This window comes from Pavona decussata, unplaced genomic scaffold (genome assembly GCF_977016875.1).
Source record: "Pavona decussata unplaced genomic scaffold, jaPavDecu1.1 SCAFFOLD_130, whole genome shotgun sequence".
Lineage (NCBI taxonomy): Eukaryota > Metazoa > Cnidaria > Anthozoa > Scleractinia > Agariciidae > Pavona > Pavona decussata.
The window spans coordinates 3,354,749-3,373,094 of NW_028145544.1; the positions used below are offsets into that span (position 1 = coordinate 3,354,749).

General features: G+C 40.0%; 3 protein-coding genes across 4 annotated transcripts in view; 2 read left to right on the forward strand and 1 right to left on the reverse strand.

Moving 5' to 3' along the window:
- Window positions 1–9,919, forward strand: part of LOC146468718 (transient receptor potential cation channel subfamily A member 1-like) — a 31,475-nt gene extending 21,556 nt beyond the window's left edge. Inside the window, exons 21-29 of the mRNA XM_085124523.1 lie at window positions 1,238–1,318; window positions 2,123–2,289; window positions 2,611–2,671; window positions 3,411–3,479; window positions 5,360–5,533; window positions 6,424–6,492; window positions 7,105–7,215; window positions 7,814–7,923; window positions 9,302–9,919. Of these exons, the coding sequence (XP_084980649.1) occupies window positions 1,238–1,318; window positions 2,123–2,289; window positions 2,611–2,671; window positions 3,411–3,479; window positions 5,360–5,533; window positions 6,424–6,492; window positions 7,105–7,215; window positions 7,814–7,923; window positions 9,302–9,428 (969 nt within the window). The 3' untranslated portion in view covers window positions 9,429–9,919. The remainder of the gene's footprint in view (window positions 1–1,237; window positions 1,319–2,122; window positions 2,290–2,610; window positions 2,672–3,410; window positions 3,480–5,359; window positions 5,534–6,423; window positions 6,493–7,104; window positions 7,216–7,813; window positions 7,924–9,301) is intronic.
- Window positions 1–18,346, forward strand: part of LOC146468714 (uncharacterized) — a 183,096-nt gene that overhangs the window by 116,995 nt on the left and 47,755 nt on the right. The gene's annotated exons all lie outside the window — the stretch shown is intronic.
- The window catches only part of LOC146468720 (E3 ubiquitin-protein ligase TRIM71-like), a 112,660-nt gene continuing 104,381 nt past the window's right edge, over window positions 10,068–18,346 (reverse strand). Inside the window, exons 3-7 of the mRNA XM_085124526.1 lie at window positions 15,653–15,719; window positions 14,734–15,202; window positions 13,147–13,635; window positions 12,288–12,546; window positions 10,068–11,289 (exon numbers count right to left, since the gene is read on the reverse strand). Of these exons, the coding sequence (XP_084980652.1) occupies window positions 10,458–11,289; window positions 12,288–12,546; window positions 13,147–13,635; window positions 14,734–15,187 (2,034 nt within the window). The 5' untranslated portion in view covers window positions 15,188–15,202; window positions 15,653–15,719 and the 3' untranslated portion in view covers window positions 10,068–10,457. The remainder of the gene's footprint in view (window positions 11,290–12,287; window positions 12,547–13,146; window positions 13,636–14,733; window positions 15,203–15,652; window positions 15,720–18,346) is intronic.

The following is an 18,346-nucleotide window of genomic DNA, read 5'->3' on the forward strand; positions in this document are numbered from 1 at the left end:
TATTTATTTATTTTTTTTTTTTTAGCGTTTCTTATTGAATTTCACATCAGTAACTTAATAGATTACAATGGTCATTAGCAAATATTTATAAAACCAAAATATTTTTCTACTACCCCCCCCCCCCCCTTCTCCCTCCCTGATTTGCTAACCTAGCCCCACTCTCTCTCAAACGTCTTCTAACCGCGCAACGATTTGGCTTTGAATTCGGCGCGCGCTCTGAGATCAGAACTAAGTCATTAGACCTAGCGTTTCGTTTGGCTTCCTGAAGCAAAGTTTTCCTGAGGACATCATTAAGTCTAGTGAGGGGAGAAGTCTTACCAGTGCAGTTTCTGCCTCGTACTAATATGCTTGCTACCAATAGTCCTCTTTTAAGCAAAACGAGTAATTTTCAGTTACTCGGGCTTGGACTATTAAAGGCTTGTATATTGTGGGCTTTGCTTGAGGAGGTGACAGTCTTTGGCTTTAAAAAGTAGGTCTTAGGGATGAGTTCTTTTCGGGCAACGTGAAATTTTCGCGAATTGTTTACTCAGCCAAAGACTTAGTATATTTTTGTGGTGGAAAAGGGCGCTAACCCTTCCCTTTTCAAATGTTGATTTCTACATCCGGGACTTAAGCTGATATGGAAAACACTAGCAAGAATGGGCAAGGATTTTCTCTTCAAGAAGCGTGAGTTTGAAAAGCTATTCTATTATTTTTCGCCTTTATAACTGTAGCGTTGTTAGGCTAGTGATCGATTAGTCAAGAAGTGCGATTTTGGGTCGGATTTCCGGTCTCAATGTCATAAATAATTTCCAGATGTTTGCTTGGCGTGATTCGGATTGTGTCATGGATCTAGACTGAAGACGAAAAATCAATTTAAAACGCTGTCTTGCTCCGATTAAGCCGATTCTGTTGTAGAAAGCTAGACTTGAGCGCTAAAAGACCGGGTTTTGGGTGAGATTAACGATGCGTTGGCGCCGTTAATAATTGCCATGTCACACTTGTTTAGTCGGATCACAGGTCATGTTTCATTTCACTCGGATGTCAATGTCACGTATAATTCCAAAGAAAAGCCCCTCTTTTCTCTTGCATAGTATTTCCTGACCTTACTTTCTTGTGATGAACCGTAACTGGAGTATTGTTAATGACTAGCATATTCCTTCAGCTTAGAAAGTCTCAAAATGTGCTCAATTTCTGTAGCCACCTTTTTGAAAATCAGCTCAGATATATGCGTTGTGTTTTCCATCCTTGCCTCTAGACTGTTGTGATTCTCCATTACATTGTGTTCGTGTCTGTCTTGATTAACCTCGGAAAGGAACTACTGCAATTTATCAGAAAGGTAAGCGTATTCATTGTTTATCTTTTCATCTCTTTTCAGTTCCAAGTAATGCCAGACTTCAAAATTATAAAAAATAAACTCTGATTTGCGTGTCTAAAAAAAATCTTGACAAACAAATTTTTGAGATTTGTGATAATGTTTTCGTCTCTTAGGGAATCTTCAGAAGTCTTCCGGTGGAAACAATATAAAGTCTTTGAATGTTCAAAACACCATGGTGACTTTCGGGGAGCTAGTATGTGATTGAACTACGGTACTCTTTCAAAAACCTCGAGGACTTAATTACCGTGAAGACCTCGGGCGATTCCGTACTTAATTGAATTAAGCTGATGAATGCTCGGGAGACTTCGGTTGTCTTTGTAAGCCTTGTCTGAACTTCGTTCGCTAGTTTTAGGCTTCAAATCGTGATCAATTGGGAAACCTCTGGTCAAGTTAGGTCTTTTGGGGATACCCAGCTTTTAGAGTGGTTTTTAAACGAAAAGCAAAGTAATTACTGTAGCCAATCACAGCAGACGTAAACAGCGAAAATGAACCAATCAGAGCTAAAAGCACATATACGTAACCGTCGTAAAGCGCGGGAGAACGCGTTCGAGCAAGTCACGATTGATTTTTGCTTGGGTCTAGCTTCTCATTGGTTGAGAAAGGGGCACGGAATTTGTCAACCAATCACGGAGCACAGTAAAGAAAAACTAAAGCAAACGCGAACTTACTATTTACCACTCAACTAAAAACTGTGTAACCAATCAAGAAAACAAAACAACAACAACAATAAAACATTGCATCTTTATTTTTTACTTTTACGTACAGCGCCTGAAATACTTGGCCTCTGCAATGAACTACATCGAGCTGCTGATCTATGTGTCTGCTTTGGTGTTCGTGTTTCCTGTTTGTGCTTGCAAGTCACACCACATGTCTGAAGCAATCGCCTTCTCTCTGTTCTTTGCTTGGCTCAATCTTGTCCTGTACTTCAGAAGGTCTGTAAAATTACTTTTAGCGAACGTCCAGCCTTAGACAACGGAAGCTCAGTTTAATAGAACAGTTTTTGTTTTCTTTGTTAGTGCCTGTTAAATTTTAAAAGCACTCATCTTCAGTAAACCTGCACCTTTCAAAAGCTCTATTTTCACCGGACCCTTATAACCTTCAGCTGTAACACTGTGACACTCTAGCACTGTAGGAATATATGTACGATATAGTCGACCAAAACGAAAGCGTAGGTTAGATTAGCAGATTAGCAGAGGAATTTTGTTTTGTCTGACATTTTTAAACCTTGCGTTGAACATTTTGTTTTTCTTCAGGTTTTCGTATTATGGTAAATACGTGATCATGCTCCTGACAATGTTCCAAACGCTTTTCCAGGTAAGTAGAGCGGTTTCCAATCGAGTGTCGTAAAACCCAAACCAAAGTAATTACAATACAACGAGCCAGTTAGAAGTTGAAGCAAATACATGTAACTGGCCCCAAGCGGGGGAAAACTCGTTCGGCGAAAACACGATTGGTTCTGGTTTGGATTCCCATTGGTTGAGAAAGTAGTGCGAGTTTTGTTAACCAATCACAGAGCTTTGTAATGCAAAAACAGAGCAAACGCGAAATTATTTTCGACACTCAATTGAAAACCGCTCTATATGGTTAACATAATTACGTATGAGAGAAACTTACTAAAATTTTGTAGAAAAAATGTCAGGCTTGGACACACGGTGCACCTTTGTGCACAATGCTGCATATAATTTGCTAAATTTTATCCTGTGTACGTGCATTCTTGAAAACGCTGCTTGAAATTTTGCAAGAAATCGCTAAATTGCATCATGTGTCCACCCTGAAAACATTGTTCGTAATTATATTTGTAGGCTTTAAATTGCATCATTTCTCCGCTCCCTACGAAACTGCAAGTTGCAATATTGCCCGCTTTTGCAAACTTGCACCATGTCTCCACCTCTAAAACTGCGGAACAATTTCAGGTAAAACCAGCCACAGCAACTTCACTGCTTGTAATAAAGCATCGTATGCCCATCCTGGACTTTCGGTGGGATATTTTCAAGTTTGGGCAAAACGACATTCCAGATTTAACCAGAGATAACCTTTATCTTGTTATTTCTAGGTCCTGCTTCTCTTCGTCCTGTTCTTGATAGCTTTCGGGACAACGTTTTTCTTACTCATGTACAACAGGGTAGGTGATAAAATCATTTGTCTTGCGTAAAATCTATCGTACTAAAATAACAAATCAAGCGACGATTTCTTGTAAAATGTGAGGGTTGTGGGGCCTACTTTTGCCACTGCGCATACGGTCTGCGCATCTTGGGATGGTTCGGGAAACGAGGGTAGGAAAACACCGTTAGCGGCTCATGTTCATCCTTGGCGTAATTGAAAGTTATTTTAATTGGCCACAAATTTCATGAACCCGTATCGTGTGGCGTGGGTTTGGGGGGTGTGGGGGAGGCTTGAATTAAAGCACTCGTGTCGGGCTTTTCTTTCTCTATTTCCTTGTCCTCCCTCCTACCTCCCCGCTCCGAAAAGCCTGATACTCAGGATAAAGAAACGCGGACGGTGCCTTCAAATACAAACTAAGGTATTTTTGAGAATGATCAGTATTATTCAGTAATGACACAGGAAAACTCGGAAAAAGAAATTCCGAGTGCTCCTATCAGGAGTCAAACCTAAGACCTTCCGAGTACTAGTTTGAATGCTCTACCACTGAGCTACAGGAGACTCGTGGGAGCTAAGACCATTAAACTTAGTTCATGGGACAAACATCCTGTATACTGCTAGGATTGGAATGATTGGAATAAGGTATTTTTGCTACGAATTAGGAGGGACCTGCCTTAACCTAGTGTCCTACATAATACAATACCTTCATTTAATAAATCCTTCGGAATTGTCCGTGGAAGCGTGGTGGTGTAGTAGGTTGAGCGTCACTTTTTTAATAGATTGATAGGAGAGTCGGTAGTTTGAGGCTCTGTTCGTCTCTCAGCTGAATTGCCGTATTGTTTCCATAATAAAAAATAGGTACGCATTGCGTACATGTGGGTAGTGCTGTGCGCTACCGGTAGAAACCCGCAACTAAGAACCTACATTTTTAGGAAGTAGCCTAAACAGGTTCTTATATAAATGGTAGTTAACAAAATTTTAGGCTACTTAGGTTCTTAAAATAGGTTCTTAATTCTGGAGAAAGGCAAATAAAGCTCAGCTGTAAAACAAGATGGTTATTGGCCTATTTCCTATTTTCAGACTGCATTAGTGTGGTAATCCTCATATTGCTGTGTAAATTTACATAATGTCTTGCACTCTTTTTTATTAAAAAAAGCCCCTCATTTTTACAGTAATGAGAATCTGCTGTTTTCTTCAAATAGGATTCTTGCACTGCAACTGTAATGTACTAATATGATTTTAGAAAACTGATAAGAAGCTGTTTTCAATTTTTAGGCTAAGTAGGTTCTTGTTTATAGGGGGTATAAAGTCCAAATTTTAGGCAAACAGGTTCTTAATTTTCAAGTTCTTATTTGCGGGTTTTTACTGTATTCGGTGGGTACCGCGCGCGTTTTACGTGCAAATGTATTCTAATTCCGAGAATTCCGCAATGCTACACTCTTGAATAATCATCTTCTTTCCTCAGATTTAAGGACGGTGCCTACTATTGTTACTGCGCATACGTTCTGTGCATCGCGAGATACTCGGGTTTCCTATGGGTGGTGCTTACTAATACAGGAATATTTTTGCGCGGTTTAAAACTATACGGAGAAAGCAGAACTTACCAAATGCTTTTGGTATCTCAAAAAAAAAATATTGGGGGTAACCATGCATTTTTCAGAGATAATTAAGCTTCAATTTAGGAAAAAATCCCATACATTCCTTTATATTATGGCGTTTTTTAGAGATATTAATGTTTAATTATCTCTGAAAAATGCGTGGTTACCCCCAATTTTCTTTTTGGATTCCAATAGCCCTCGCTAAGATCTGCTTTTCCCGCAAAGTCATAAACCGCACAAAAATACTTTGGTATTTGTGGGCACCGTCCTTAACCTTGCTAACTTGTCCTCTTCTCTCTCAAAGCAATACCAAACCCTTCAATTTGCGTTACTGAAAACCTTCACCATGACTTTGGGTGAGTTCGAGTACGAGGAGATCTTCATGTTGCCGGACACGAAACTGCGCTTTCCAGTGGCTGCCAACATTGTGTTCGTGTTGTTTGCTCTGGCCATGCCAATCATCCTCATGAACATGCTGGTATGATATTGAGACAATAAACCCCTTTAGGCTGCTGATACATCGAATTTAACGCGCGCTGATTGGCTCGTAGCTATTGTCTATAAGAGTACAGACAATAAAAATGACGTCAGATGTAACGCGCGCGCTTTCTCAACAGAAAATAAAGCCAATTCCGTTCGTACTATTTCCATGCTATTGTAAAAAACAAATCGACGGCAGTTTTCTATGGTCTTTACTCTTGTAGATCATAAACCTTGTAATAATCAAAGATATTAGGGAGTGCGTTCAATGATCTCGATTCCCGGTTCTCTCTCCTTTGCCAAGTTGGTGATGATGTCATCCGCTCCTGCAAAATCTGCGGGGGGTGTCAAATACGCGTCCCAAGATTCATTCGGTCACGGCAATCAACGTTAGTTGTCCCATACAACCTCGACTCCAATCTATATAATTAGGAGTGCGTTATTTGTACGTCGAACGCAATAATACCTTAAAATGTTCAAAACTTGGCAGCGAAACCACACGCTTGCGGCTCGTGATTTGAGTTTGAGTTTTCAACATTTTATAACGTCATTTTGTGGTCCATAAGAGTATCCACCATAGAAAACTGACGTCGATTTGTTAATTGGGTGAAAGATAAACGGAGCTATCCTGGAAGGCAAAGCTCCGGGGACGAGCGAAAACGTTTGTGGACGGCAATTTTACAGTAAAGGGCATAGATATACCAGCAAAGCATAAAGGGGTTTATTTACTTATGCATTCATTTATTCATTTATTTAGTTTTGTCCCTCCGATTTATTTTTTACAACGCTTGTCCTTTCTCTTGGTAAAGAGAAAAAGCCTTTAAGTGCAGGTGAATGTAAGAAAATTTAAGACTACTAAGTTTTATTTGTTTTCATTTTTAAAAACAGATTGGTTTAGCTGTTGGCGACATCAACCAGATTCAAAAGAAATCCGTCATGGAACGTTACGTCATGCAGGTATACCGGAGCTACGACATGATACCATACGATGCGATACCATTACAATAGGATGCGATGCGATACGATACGATACGACACGATACGAGACAGTAGGATGCGATGCGATACGATGCGATACGTTGAACACAAGCAAGTTTTCCTTGATAGATATGCATTTGAGAAGTTTGATATTATCGTGCTTCCACGATACGATGCAATACACGTCATTACAGTGGAGTTGCCAAACCTCAATAAAACTACATCTACAACTGACGATACTTTAAGCTTTGGTTCATATCGACACTGTAATATGATTAAGTTTTTAATGGCCAGTTCTACAAACGAACAAGACAGAATTGACCCAGAACTTTTCAACATTCGCTGCGTAATAAATTCCTTGCTTTACTGTAAGACGAATGTCACAAGGAAAACTTGTTTATAAACAGGTTGTAATGTTGCAAGGCAAACAGAGTAGTGGCTGTGCCATGAGCATTAAAGACAGATGAGTTATTTCACAAAGCGTGACCTTTAAAACCGACCTTTTCTCGTCCAGCTTGTGGGAAATATTCCAATAATGAGCAACGTTGTCCTGCATGAATTAAGAATTCGATTTATCTGTTTTCTATCAAGGTTGAGCTGTTGCTTGAGATTGAAGAGTCTCTTCCTCGATGGATTTTGAGGCGAGTTCAGGTCGACAAACATGAAGAGTTTCCAAACAGGAGTTCCAAGCTGAAAACTAAGGTCAGCCTTATATAACAACTACCACACGAGAAAGTTAACAAATTCTTTTTTAATTTCTGCTTAGAAAAATGGACAGCAATATCCGAAGTACTGCATGATACTTGAAATAATCAAAAGTTTGTAAATTTGTAACAATCCTGTAATTTCTATCAATATAGCTTGCGAATCCTTTTTGGTTCTGTATGTTCACTTATTTGTTTACTACTTATTTAAGTTTTATTTTAGTTGCTGCTGTTGCTTTGTAAACTTTGTTAATAATGTCAATTTGTAAACACCAAAATTTTATTTGCATTTACTTTAATATAGTCATACCTACCCGCCTCAGCTAGCTTTAGCTATTTGCGGGTAGGTATATACCTCACTCGTAACTCTGTTTTTAATGAAGTGTCGTTGTTGATACTCTTATTTAAATTCGAATGGACGAACTTTGCTTGGTACTTCATTCACGGAGTCATAAAATGGAACTTACCTTGTTCAGCGCAATAAAATACAAAGTTCTATGTGCGGTTATCCAGAACAGTGTTAGGCAAATTTTCAGAACACCCTTACAACTTTTTTAAAGCTTATAAAAAAGTTAACTCTTTCGCTTCCTTTTCAGATATACGAGAAGATCTTTGGTTTTGGAAAAGCAGAAACCAAGGGAGACGACGATGGCCTGCCTCCAGCAATGGCACCGATTATTGAAAAGATCCTGGAACAGGATTCAAAGTACGTACAGTGTTAACGCTTTTAATTCGAAAAAGAGCACAGGGCGAGATTTGACAATTTCCCACTTGGAAATTATTGAAAATACGAGACGCGTCCTTCGACAGTACTGTTCTGGGTGTAAGGGACTCGCACCAGCGAGGGGTTGGTGTTGCCAATAACTTGTAATTTAATTTGAATGGCCATCCACAGTCTCGAAAGCTAGAGCTACATTAAAGTGCTACTATGACGAAATTCGTGTCTTTCTAATCTGAGCCATTTTAAAACATAAACAAGTAGTCTGTACGTCAAGAAGAATGCTGTTTACTATTTTCAAATATTTTTTTTTTGTTCCAGAGATATTCAAGTTTTTAAAATATGCAAATTAGCCAAGTGATGACGTCACAAACTCAACCGAATTTTGGTCAAATATTATGAAAAAAGATATCTCAGCCAATCTGTATCAGAAATGCTTGATTCTTTGCAGTGACATTATTCTAGGTGTGCTTCATAATATGAGCTTATCAATTTTGTTACCATGGCAACATACTGGGTTCCAGTCCTCCCTGATACTTAAGGCCTTGCTGGCCACCTTTGGCATTCTATTTTGATATTTGCCAATGGTGCCTCATCTGCATGATCCAGCAATCGTATGAATATGTTAGGTCGAGTTCGTGGCCTTGTTAAATGTTTTTCAAGCTGAAAATCACTAAAATTTTGAAATCAGGTTGGAGGGAACTGGAAAAGAGTGAGTTGCCACGGGAACCGAATTTTTATAGCAGTAGGTGTATTGCCTTTAGAACTATTAGCCTGCCAGGTTTCAATGGTCTCTGCTGTAAATTGACTGAGATAGCTCTATTTATAATATTTGACCAAACTTCGGTTGAGTTTGTGACGTCATCAGTCCTCTCATATACATATTTTACACATTTTTCAAACGTGAATATCTCCGGAACCAATGCGGATATTTAAAAACGGTAAACGGCGTTTTTAATCTTTCCTAGAATTCTATGTGATAAACCTTAAAATTCAAGAGGTAAAAATTTGATCATGGTAGCACTTAAATGCCTGACTGGCATATTACAGCGGTTTTCGTAAACCAAATCCACAGTAATTACTCTGGCCAATCACAACAGACGTAAACAACACAATGAACCAATCAGAATTCGAACAAAATACGTGTAACCGGCAAAAAGCGCGGGAAAACGTGTGCGTCCAAGTTGAGATTTGTTTTTGGCTTGACTTCCTATTGGTTGAGGAAATGGCGCGAATTTTGCCAACCAATCATAGAGCACCGTAAAGCAAAGCCAAAATAAACGCGTAATGATACTTTTCGACACTCGACTGAAAAAAGCTCTGTTCATTTCAATAAGATGTTATTTTTCATTTCAAAAACATATAGGATTGAGGATATACACCAGATGATGACAGAGCAATCCAAGCTTCTTAAAGCCATTGGCCGGCGTGAAGGTATTGAGGAAGCTGGGAATAGAAAGAGCATCCTTGGATGGTTCTCAAAGAAGCGCTAACCGTCCATGTGAACGTCTCACGGGAAGGTGTTCCGGGACGGGATTAGGGACAACAAACAAGAAGCTTAGAAAAATTCTGCTGATTATGTCAATCATTTACATTACTTGATTAGTTTTGCTGTGTCAGAGAAATGCGAATTTGACGCTTATAGCATACAGCTATTTCAATTAACGTTGTCGGGTCAAGGCTTAAAGCTTTTAAAAAGACATCTTCAAAGAGGTTGCAACCTCATCCATTTGATATCCTAACCTTTTTTTCATCCAAATGGCTCGCCATCGTATATCTTCACTGGACGGACGAGGCATAGCTGATTTTGATGAACTTATTCATAAAAAAAAATCCACAGAATCTTGAGGTCTTGTCTTATAGCTTTATACTTTGATCCGACGTTAATTGAAATAGCTGTATATAAGATAGCAAATAGCTGAATTGAAAGTATTGCTACGTAATATATTTCAATTGTGATAAAAAGGAACAAGATTGAAGTGTATCCAAATAGCTTCCGTTTTTACTGTTCAAACAAAAGGAAATTTAAGAACAACTTAAACCTTTCTGTTTTCCTCATGCATTTAAACAAATTTAGATGTAAAGGACAAAAAACTTGATCCATGGTAATACGGTAGGAAGAAACATCGATAGGGCTTGGCAACTGCATCACAAGACTAGTGACACTGCAAGCGCAAAATTAAAGACAATTAAAAATTGCTTTCATGACCAAAATTTTCAAAATATTAGAAAGATTTAGTTTTTCGTTTACGGCAAACGGCAGAAGTGAAAACGTGACCATGTTTACAGTACATTTGCCGCTCGCTGTTCTCAGTTTCTCAGTGAAATTGACTGAGGAAAGGTCATAATAGTATTCGGCTAACGCAATGTTGTACCCAACTCAAATCCTTTGGGCATAAAATGTTTGGTTTATCATTTAAATGTGAATGCTACATTATAATGCAAATGCAATAAACAAAGAATCTTAACCCCGGGGGATCTGAATTGGGTACAACACTATGCTCATCTACGTTCTCGTTTTTTCAAGAAACATACACGCGAATCGCACGTTTGCGGTTTAGCGTAAAAGCGACTCTAAATCTCTCTATTAAGTTACCTCTGCTATTTGTCACAATGCCGTAAATCTTTCTCTGAAGGCCATCGTCATCGTCCAAACACCCTGCCTTAAAATGCAACAAATATTCCCCGGAGCTGTCAAACACATAGATAACCCTCTTCTCACAATCGGCAACATAGACACGCCCTTCCTCGTCCACAGCCACGTGGCTGAGTTTGCCACGGGTTTCGGGATCTCCCTCGCGAGGCTTAAACTTCTTTAAGAACTCTCCTCTTGAGTCAAACACTTGAACTGAAGCTCCACTCCAATCGGAAACGAAGATCTTTCCATCTTCGTTGACAGCAACGCATAGAGGTCCACCTCGAAATTCGCCATCATTCGTTCCTTTCTTTCCAAAACTAAAAAGAAACTCGCCTGAAGAATCAAACACTTGAACGCGAAAATTGTTTCTGTCGCAAACAATGATTCTGTTGTCCTTATCAACTGCTATTCCTCTAGCTCCTTTCAACTGTCCCGGCTCATCCCCAGGACTTCCTATTACCAGCTGCGGTTCATTCATATCTTTGTACTTTCGTGTCTCATACGGGACATGCACCGCAAACGGGCTTTCATTCATAGGAAAACCCCGGATGGTAACTTGAATTAGATGGGAGCCTGGTACCGAAAGGGTGTAGCTAACGCTATGCTTCCCGGCATTCTGTGCAGTCACATCGGCAACGATTACAGTATCATCCGGGGCTTGAATCTGAACGTTGAGGTCCCCGCTTTCACAGGTGATAGGACGTCCTTTTCTGTCCCTAAAAAGAAACATTTGACATCAAGGTCAATTATCACGGAGATGAAAATGCTTGTGAGGGATATCAAAAATTAAAACTAACTCATCTCTTATAAGAGTAAAGGCGCTAAACACAATCATAATTAATGGCGGTGGGAACCTCTCTACTAACTATGACACAATGAACTAAGTATAACTCAAGTTAAATACAAAACAAGTGCCATGCGCAGAAATAAAAAAAAAAAATACGACAGGGGCTACCCGTATCAAGCTACCCTGTGATTACTGCTAAAAGGCCAACCTCGTTCCTAGGTCTCTTGGTGTTTATCGAAGTAACCGAGCTTGTCACATTTGACTGTGTGGCAAGGAAGACTGGGGAAGGAAGACTGCAAAAAGGCCTGTTTTATACGATTGTTCAGGAGCGAGGAGAGCATGGACTTCTGTTAGAGCACTTGACACGTGGTTTTTGAAAGGAGGGAAAAATTTGAGTACTTGGAGAAAAATTTTTAAGAAGAAGAATGAGCCGAACCAATAGCAAAATCAACTTAATCGGACACCGAGTCCGAGAATCGAACCCAGCCAGAATGGACGGGACGAGTGCTCTCACTGACGCGCCATCCCTAAGTGCCTAAACTTTCCTTCGTAATTAACTCAGTTCAGGATAAGCTTACCCGAAACTAGCTTTTTGAACTGGAGCCCCCAGTTTCATAACATTCTTTTATAATATTTTTACCTAATATTGTCTGCCTGTCACCTCAACTGTATACTAGCCTTCCACGCAGTCATTTTCAGGGGACTCGTATCACCTCCTCCCTAATACGAGTCCCCTAAAAACGACTGAGTGGGAGGCTAACTGTATACAGGTACAACTTAAAACATAAACTAGTTCTAGAACAGCACGTCCCTCCTACTTGACAGGGCGTGAGCACGATCGAAAACTGCAAACTGCATCTCGTACACACGCTTTCACAACTAAGAGGACCGCGCAGCTCTGGAAACTAGAATTGCACCGTTACAGACCTGGTTACCACTGTGAAATAAGCGGGTTGGTCGAGAGATGCCTCTTTAAGGCCACGCCCCTCAACTGTTGTCGTATAGTAGTGTGCGTATGAAGCGTCTATTGATCCAAACGACTCTATCAGTTGCTGTAGCGTCTCGTTCTCCGCACAGAACCTGATCGCGTGGTCTTCTCGCGCATGCAGCTCGTAATGTTGAGTGGCAAGGAACTCTAGTCTCTCCGACATAAGATCTTTGGGGGATAGCAGGTAAACTGAATCGCCTGCGGATCAGAAGGTGTTCACTGATAAGTATAGAATTAAAGCCGGCAATAGCAGCCGAGAATTCGTGAGTAGAATTTGGCTAATAACTTTTGCTTTCTAAGAAAGATTTCCAAGCTTAATTGTACCTCTCAATACAGTAGGCTGCGCGCAGCCTTCGTGTCTCTTTTCCCGCGATGCGCGAATAACTGTGGCAGACTACGACTAATGTACTTGTTCGCAGGAGTAGTAAAGCCAGCGAAACGTGTGCACGCGAGAGAAAAATCGCCTCACTCGCGTCGTCTCCTCTCGTAGGTGATGACTTTCGCGCGCTCGCGTTTCGCTGGCTTTTAATAAAACTACTCCTGACGAAAACAGTGAGACTACTTGTGGTCTAAACTAAGGCGCGTACAAGTGGAAAATGTCTTTACTTAGACACAAATTGGACATGATGTGTCTGGTGTTACAGAAGTTTGTCAATATTAGCATGTATTGATAAACCACGCTCAACTATCTGAAGACGTGAGTCCACCAGCGGAGAGGGGGGAGGGGGTTGCGTAATATATACTGGGGATCCTAGACTTGGCCAGGAAAAAATAATTGTTGAAAATTTTCTGTATTACCTTCTTCGAGAACTCTCTTGACAAAGTGACACGATACTCGCAGGGTATCTCTGGAGGCTTGCAGTCTTCGCCTTTGCATTTCCAAAGACGTCTTTCTGTTTATCCGGACCAATTCCACTGCAGATCGCAGCTCGCTTCGCCGCTGTTCCAAAGCCTTGATCTTAGCATTGATACTGTCTTCAATGTCCCTCAACACACCATCAGCTTTCAAATTTACCCGAGCTAACATCCAGTCCAGCATTGGTATGGCGTTTTCCAACTTGATGCACACGCTCTTTGTTTGGTCTAACAACTCTGAAAGTCTTGGTCGCAGCTTGGAGTAGGCGTCCTCAAGAAATTGTGTGTCGTGTCTCTTGTGGTCGATCAACGCGCAGTTGCGACAGATGCTCATATTACACGTGTCGCAGAATAGCGCCAGTTTTTCTTCTGGGTGACTTGTGCAGAAATTCGGACGGTTCAGTTCCTTAAGAGACATGGTTTTCAAGTGCTCTAAAAAACAGAAATTTATATGAAATAAGCTTTCTGAAGTCGTATTCTTTTAAGATTAATCTACTTATTTTTGTAATCTTTTTTCTGGTACATGAATAAGAAGTTACAAAACTAGATTCTGAGACTCTAGATTCCGAGTACTGACCACATTCCCAAATAACGAAATTGTGGGTATTCCATCAATTCATTCCATGAACGGTTAGACTACTTTCAAAAAGAACAAGAACAATTAAAGTCTGCTTCGAGTATTTTTTTTTTCTGGAATAGCTCTAGAAATCTCGTCTTTTTTGGTTTACAGACTCACTAACTGACTGTCCAACTGTCTGACTGAAAGACTGACTGACTGTCTGTCTGACCGGCTGACTGACTGCCTAACTGGCTGGCATGCTGGCTAGTTGTCTGACTAGCTGAGTGCTTGCTTGACTGACTGACTGACTGACCGACCGACCAAGTGAATGTCTGTTTTCCCGGACCGGCCAAAGGACCGGCCTAACTGTCTGACTTGCTAATGAATGAATGACTGACTGAATGTCTAACTAACAGGTTGACCGATTGTCTCAGTCAGAACTGGTCTGGCTGACTGACTGACTGACTTCCTGGTCGGCTGAATGACGTGATGAATTGCTGTTGGCTGACAGACAAGCTGAATGAATGGCTGACTGACTTTCAGACTTGCTTCATGTTTGGTCTACTGACTGACTCTCACTGGCTGACCTACTGACTGAATAAACTGCATACTCAGTGAATGGCTGGTTACCAGGATGGTGCGCGGAACTAAGTTTGGACGGAATAGGACGCAATTTGCTGTTTAGTGTGTTGCAATCAGGTGTGAAACAATAAAATTTCTCTTATATGGTAGAGCTAATAAATCAATCAATCAATCAATCAATCAATCAATGAATGAATGAATGAATGAATGAATGAATGAATGAATGAATGAATGAATGAATGAATGAATGAATGAATGAATGAATAAATAAATAAAATAAACAGAATCGTGAACCAGTGAGCGGTCCGTCGTGTGTGTGCATTTTCTCCGAGTAGTCGTATTTGAAAATTTTTCACATACAAAGGATAAAAAAACGCGGCTGAACTTACCTAAGGACAGAAGCATGTGTGGTTTTGTATCCCGCGCTCTCTTATGTGCCTCCTCGTGTAATTCACAAAGATATACCGAACATTCTCTACAACGAACATGGGCAGGGGACTCCTCACTGGCATCACAAATGTCGCACCCAACAGCTTCTCCTTCTTGAATAAGCAACAGATCGAGCAGCGACACGAGAAGAGAGTTTGCAGGAAGCTTTCTTACGGACGCACGGCTATCGAGCCCTGAGTCCAGTTGACAACTGGGGCACTTAAGCATTTTATCTTTCAAAGGTCGATTACGAACCAATGATTCGATGCACTGACAGCAGAATGTATGGAGACAAGGCAGTATCCGAGGATCTAGGAATAACTTGTCGCAGATTTGACAAGTCAAGTTCGTTTTGATGTTCGAAACGACATCGTCTTGTTCCATCGTATTGGTTTCTCCTTCTTCGAGGTTCATATTGATCCAGTAAATCTAGATTGGTGACCAATTCAAAAGAACGGTTAGATGTTAAATAAACAATTTCGTTTTTTTTATTTTTGAAGTGGACAAAAATTATGCTTACCAGTTGTCATAAAGAGTATCTTTCATCGAATTGTTCGATTCGTGAGGAGTGCACTCTTTATCGAATACTGTCAATTATATAAACACATGTTTATCTCTTTGAGCCACAAGCCAATAGAAGGTAATTAACCTTTTTACAAACAACATGACCTCTTTGGCTAGAAGATATTTACCGCAGGCAATTAGGTTTCGATCATACGACAAGTGAGTGCAAACGGAAATTCATTTGTTTGCTTCACAAGTAAATTATAATAATCCTTTTTCAAACGACCTTTATCTCGAGATGTTCTGAGTAGTGCGTTCCTTAAACATTAAAGTATCGGCAAACAACGCATATTGTAGATCTTATTCTACGCTTACCTTTCCAAGGCTCAGTTTTCAGTTGAAACTCCGAGTCAGTTCTTGGGTTCTCTCGTGTGTCAGTCTACTAAAGTCAAACAACACCAACAATAACCATAAACATTCAAATCAAGTAATTTAGTCACCAAACCGACAAAAAAACAATAGAGAGCGCTTTTGTCGTCATGATTATGTTGTCGCCCATGGGATTTCGGAGGCTTTCAGAAGGAATTAAAAAAGCCGACGCCTGACGCCGACCTTTGCGTTGGCTCAATGCCTAAATCCTGGTTTACACGTACCACGCAAACACAAGCATAAACAAAAGCATAAGCACAAGAAACCTACGTGTAAACCGGTAAGACGCAAGCAAAAGCGCCTTGTGCCTATGCTTGCGTCGTCCCGGTTTAAACGTACGACGCAACGACGCAAGTAAAAGCACAAGCACAAGGGAAGGACACTGAAAAACAGTGACAAGTTGTTAGTGACGTGTACATTCCAGTTACTCATGCTTTGACATTTGCAGAATGGCGGCAGCATATTTTTATGCTTCTGCGCTTGCGTAAGTAATCTTAAGCTAATGATTATCGCACGTGCAAGGAACCTTGTGCTGATCGTGCTTGCTTCGTACTTGTAAACCAGGTTTGACTACCATACTCCAAATACAACAATTTTCACACTTAAACCTTACTCCATGAACGCAACTATCAAAACAAGAGACACAAAGATTCTTTTAATCCGCCAGTGGGCGGCCAGAACACGGATGCTCGTCACATTGACAGCGAAGGTGAAAAGAAAGTACAGAGAAAACGAAATTAACTGGATAACGGACAAACTACCCGCGCGCGTATACAGAAATTTGAAACTCGCACTCGCAAAATCTAACGCATTACAAGGATAGCGACTTAATTAACTCTTTGGCGAACGAACTATTAATACATGCGTTCAACTTATGGATGTAAGAGAAAGTCTACTTGCTATTATCGGTTATCTGCTTACAACAGTCATTAATTGTCTCTAGTGCAGAGTGCATTGTGGGAAAGATAGTTTCCTACACGTGATGACCTTACACGTTTTACGTGACTATCACGTGCACAAAATCAGATTGCTATGAATTCTATATCTTCTAATTACTAACGGTAAAATCTCCCGCTCCTCTTGCTGTCACACGGGTGTCTACATTTACCCTAAAACGTCACTTTTCATAACAGAAAATAAATATCACGCATACGACTCTTTCATTTTCAAATAATTAAAATTATTACAGTTCGAATCGTTTTCTACTACTAATAGCGCGCGCAGTGCAAATTTAATAATTACGTTTGTCTATTATGACGTAAGAAATCATCACTATAACAACTGAAACTTTTCTCGTTTCGCGGGAAGTTTTATTACGCCGCAAAAGCTTGAAAAATTATTTCTCCTTCAGTGAAGATTTGATATTTTCGTTAAGAAAAGCTAGCTGCAATACAAGGTAAGATACGTATTGAACGTTTTCTAAAACAAAAAGTAGATTGCGAGGAATTGCACACTTTTTTCACCCTTCGTAAAGGCCTCGTCACAAAAATTATAAGTTAATCTTAGGGATCAAGCGGTTCATGCCAGAGAATATATGTTTTCTGTCTAGTCAAAAGGCCTAAATCACCTCAGAAACCGATTTGCACTCAAGGTATAAAAATGGCGTTTGCTTTGATACTTTGCTACTAATTATCGTGGGTGACAAAAAAAAAAAGGCGCGAAACTCACGATTGTGAACTTAATTTGCCCGTTACGATATTAAACAGTAACCAAACGGTATATTCATAAAATAAGGAAATAATTTCAGTTGCGTTATTTATTTATTAGATTACTTGACAAAACGCGCGTGAAATTGGTTACCCATAGTAACACATAAGTGACTTAGGAAATTTAATTCCTTTTGTTATAATTAACGAAAAGATGAAAAATTTCCAGAGAGGAAAGGAAAAACCTGCGTTACCGTCTAGATATATCCCTTTTAAAAACTCGGAAACGATGCATGCATCCAATAATATCTCCGCAAGTTGCACGGATTCATGTCACACATTACAAGACCATTCAATTTGTCTGACGAAAACATGACTGAAGTTGCGACACGACACGTATCAACGACTCTGTCCTTTAAACGTATTGTCAAACGTTTAATTAACAAATAAGAAAGGAAACTAAAAGTTTTCTCCTGAAACTTGAAAAATGTTGCAGAAAGGCAAATATGATTCAAATAAGAATTTATTCGCGGTGAATGGCAGCTAATGTTACACGTTATTTAACCGTCCGTGCAACTTTAAATGTCAACAAGTATCGTTACCAGCCTCTATCATAAAATTGCCTTAACGTCGTACTATTAAAAGAATAAGTTTCTTATGCCACAAGGGTGCAGTAGAGAAACGATTTTGTGAGTAATTATCCTTAATTTTTTGCAAGAGAGACATTACAAACCGGGATTTTCTCCTAGGATCATGGCTTCTAGCGAAATATTTTCATATACTCAAGAAGAGCTCATCAGAGTAATAGAGCATCAACATGGCGAAATTCAAAGCCTACTTAATGAAAGAGGCTGGCTGCATGAAGACAGCAACATGCAGAGGAGCCAAGCACAAGAATGTTATGACAAACTTCTGGAGTGGCAGGCGTATGGAAACGGCCTTAAAAAGGATCTTGAAAATTTGAAAAAACGAGACGAACAATGGAAGGAGGTAC